Source organism: Mustela nigripes, unplaced genomic scaffold (genome assembly GCF_022355385.1).
Source record: "Mustela nigripes isolate SB6536 unplaced genomic scaffold, MUSNIG.SB6536 HiC_scaffold_3178, whole genome shotgun sequence".
Classification (NCBI taxonomy): Eukaryota; Metazoa; Chordata; class Mammalia; order Carnivora; family Mustelidae; genus Mustela; species Mustela nigripes.
In genome coordinates this window covers 1,228-3,960 of record NW_026742584.1, presented here as the reverse complement: position 1 = coordinate 3,960, position 2,733 = coordinate 1,228, and the positions used below count along the sequence as shown (strand labels likewise).

General features: G+C 48.0%; 1 protein-coding gene across 1 annotated transcript; it reads right to left on the bottom strand.

The window, feature by feature from the left end:
* Nucleotides 1-8: 8 nt before the first annotated feature.
* LOC132009011 (olfactory receptor 2S2-like) lies at nt 9-659 on the bottom strand (the record flags this gene model as incomplete). Its single annotated transcript, XM_059387445.1, has 1 exon — nt 9-659. A coding segment is annotated over exon 1 (651 nt), but the record flags the coding sequence as incomplete, so codon positions are not given.
* Between the last annotated feature and the right edge of the window lie 2,074 nt (nt 660-2,733).

The window sequence follows — 2,733 nt, the reverse complement described above, 5'->3', positions numbered from 1 at the left end:
ACATAAGAGATGGAGATGAAGAGAACTGGGGCCCCCAGGAAGATCACGTTGGTCACCCCCATGCTGATCACATTGATGGAGATGTCAGCACAGGCCAACTTCAGGACAGCCAGGATTTCACAGGTGAAGTGGTTGATGACATTGTCCCCACAGAAAGGCAGCTGAATTGTCAAAGATGTGTGTACCACAGAAGCCGTACCACCAATAGCCCAGGAGCTGGCCGCCATGGGCACATAGGCAGCCTTGCTCATGACCACGGGGTACCTCAGGGGGTTACAGATGGCCACATAACGATCAAATGCCATCATGCCCAGAAGCACACACTCTGTCCCTGCCATAGCAAAGGAGAGAAACATCTGCACGGCACAGGCTGAGAAGGAGATGGTTTTCCTGGGATTGAGGAAGCCATCTAGGAATAGAGGGACTGAAGAGGTTGTGTAGCAGATGTCCAGGAAGGAGAGGTTCCCCAGGAAGAAGTACATGGGTATGTGCAGGCGGGAGTCAAGGACGGTCACCAGGATGAGGACCCCATTGCCCAGTAAGATCACCAGGTACATCAGGAGGATGAGCACAAAGAACATTTTCTCCAGTTTAGGGTGCGCTGAGAGGCCCAGAAGAATGAACCCCGTCACAGGGGAGGACCAATTGCCTTTTTCCATGAGCAATCCCTTCTGTCATCAGCCAAGGACAAACACAGCAAAGGCTTTCTTGAGAAAAGTCTCAGGCATTTGGTACACCATCACTGTGTGCTACAGAACAGGACAACATAGGTGCATAAGAGATAATCAGTAGGAGTGTGGTTAGATCTTAGATGGGGGACGGTCAGGGCTGGAAGAGGGCTTACAAATACTGTACTGAGGCCCAGAGAGGGGAAGTGACCCATCCAAGTCTTCGGGGCAAGGTGGTGATAGAGACAGGACCTGAGCCCAGCGGAGGTAATCCCCAGTCAAGAAGGGCTTTTCCTCTGCTCTATGATGAACATGGGAAAATGCTGTAAGTTACTTCTTTTTGATGTAAATGCATAGAAATTTCATTTAATCTGGGCTTTCCTAGATTCTTAGAGAGGGGAATGCCCAAGCTGATCCTATTCTTACAACTACAAAAATTTCAAGCCTTGTTAAACGTTGATTACATTTGGAAGGAACTTGTTAAAAAAGTGTTAATCCGGGGCACCTGGGTGGCAAAGTGCGTTACAGTCTCTGCCTTTAGCTCAGGTCATATTCAGGGTTCTTGGATGGATCTCTGCTTGGATGGAGCCTGCTTCCCCCTCTTTCTCTGCCTGCCTCTCTGCCTACTTATGATCTCTGTCAAATAAATAAATAAATAAAATCTTAAAAAAAAAAATACTCCCCATCCAGATAGAATGTTCAGCCATAAGACGGATCCTTCCTTAGTCCGCCCACCCTCAGCAAAAGACTTGCCTATTGTCAGAATTAGGATCTGTCTATACTTTTTTTTTTTTAAAGATTTTATTTATTTACTTGACAGATAGAGAGCACAAGTAGGCAGAGAGGCAGGCAGAGAGAGATGAAAAAGCAGGCTCCCTGCTGAGCAGAGCCTGATTCAGGGCTCAATCTCAGAACCCTGGGACCATGACCTGAGCCAAAGGCAGAGGCTTTAACCCACTGAGCCACCCAGGCACCCCAGGATCTGCCTATTCTAATACATATTAAAGGCAGTATGTGGGGGAGTTTCCCTCACGGGGAAGAATTCATGAAGGCCACAGAAGGAGTAATTGGAGTGAGTGAACCCACACTATGGGATGACAGCCATGCAGCTTACTGACCAGTTAACCCAGTTCTTAATAACTGGGCAGACTGTAAGTTATCAGACAGCAGGATGTATGGCATTAGCATCTAATCCCTGCTCATTAGAGTTTGGTGAACTCTTAGCCAAGGGTGTCTAAGGAATGGCTTTTCTTTGTCCTTTTATATTTATACTGTATTCTTGTGTAATATTCTGGCTCTCTGCCTCCACTCTTGGGTTCCCTGCAAGCAACTAGCTTATGGGAAGACTTGCATGCCCTTGGGTGGAGGATTTACAGACTCTCAGCTACCGTTGCCAGACTCTGTATTCAGAATTCTCATTTGTAATATTTCTATAGCTCTTTCTCAATTGCAGTGGTGTGTACACATGTGTATGTGTGTGTGTGTGTGTGTGTGTGTGTGTGTGTGTGTGTGTGTAGGCATGGGCAAAGGGTAGACGACCAGTGGTTAATATTGATGAACATCTATTCTGTGCCATATTCCTTGAAGCAAGCCTGGAGAAGACACTGTCATTCAGGTGTCATAAGTAAACTTAAGAAAAGCTCAGAGGGGCCAAAGATTTGGTTCTTAGGATTGAACGCCATTGCCGGGGTTGGATCAGAGGCCCCCAGTCTGGGTACTTCCCACCAAATAGCTGCCGCACTGTCTTGCACAGATGTAGAGAGTCTGTCTCTGCAGTATAGCTCTGGGTGCTCTGTCTGAGACCAGCCTGCTCTTGCTTCAGTCATGGTTGGAGTTTATGTGAGAACTCTGTCAGGCAGTGTGACTCCCACCCTGCACTGAGCCCAGAGCTGTGGGGCCAGCCCCCGCTGGTCCATATCCATGGATATGGATATTCTATGTAGCTTGAGCAAGTCCCCAGGCCTCGGTTTCCCCATGTGCATCACAAAAAGGCTGAACAGTTTTCCTTCCAGGGCATCCCAACTCTGTCATGGAGTGCCCAGTGCTGTCCTCACCAGGCAGGGAG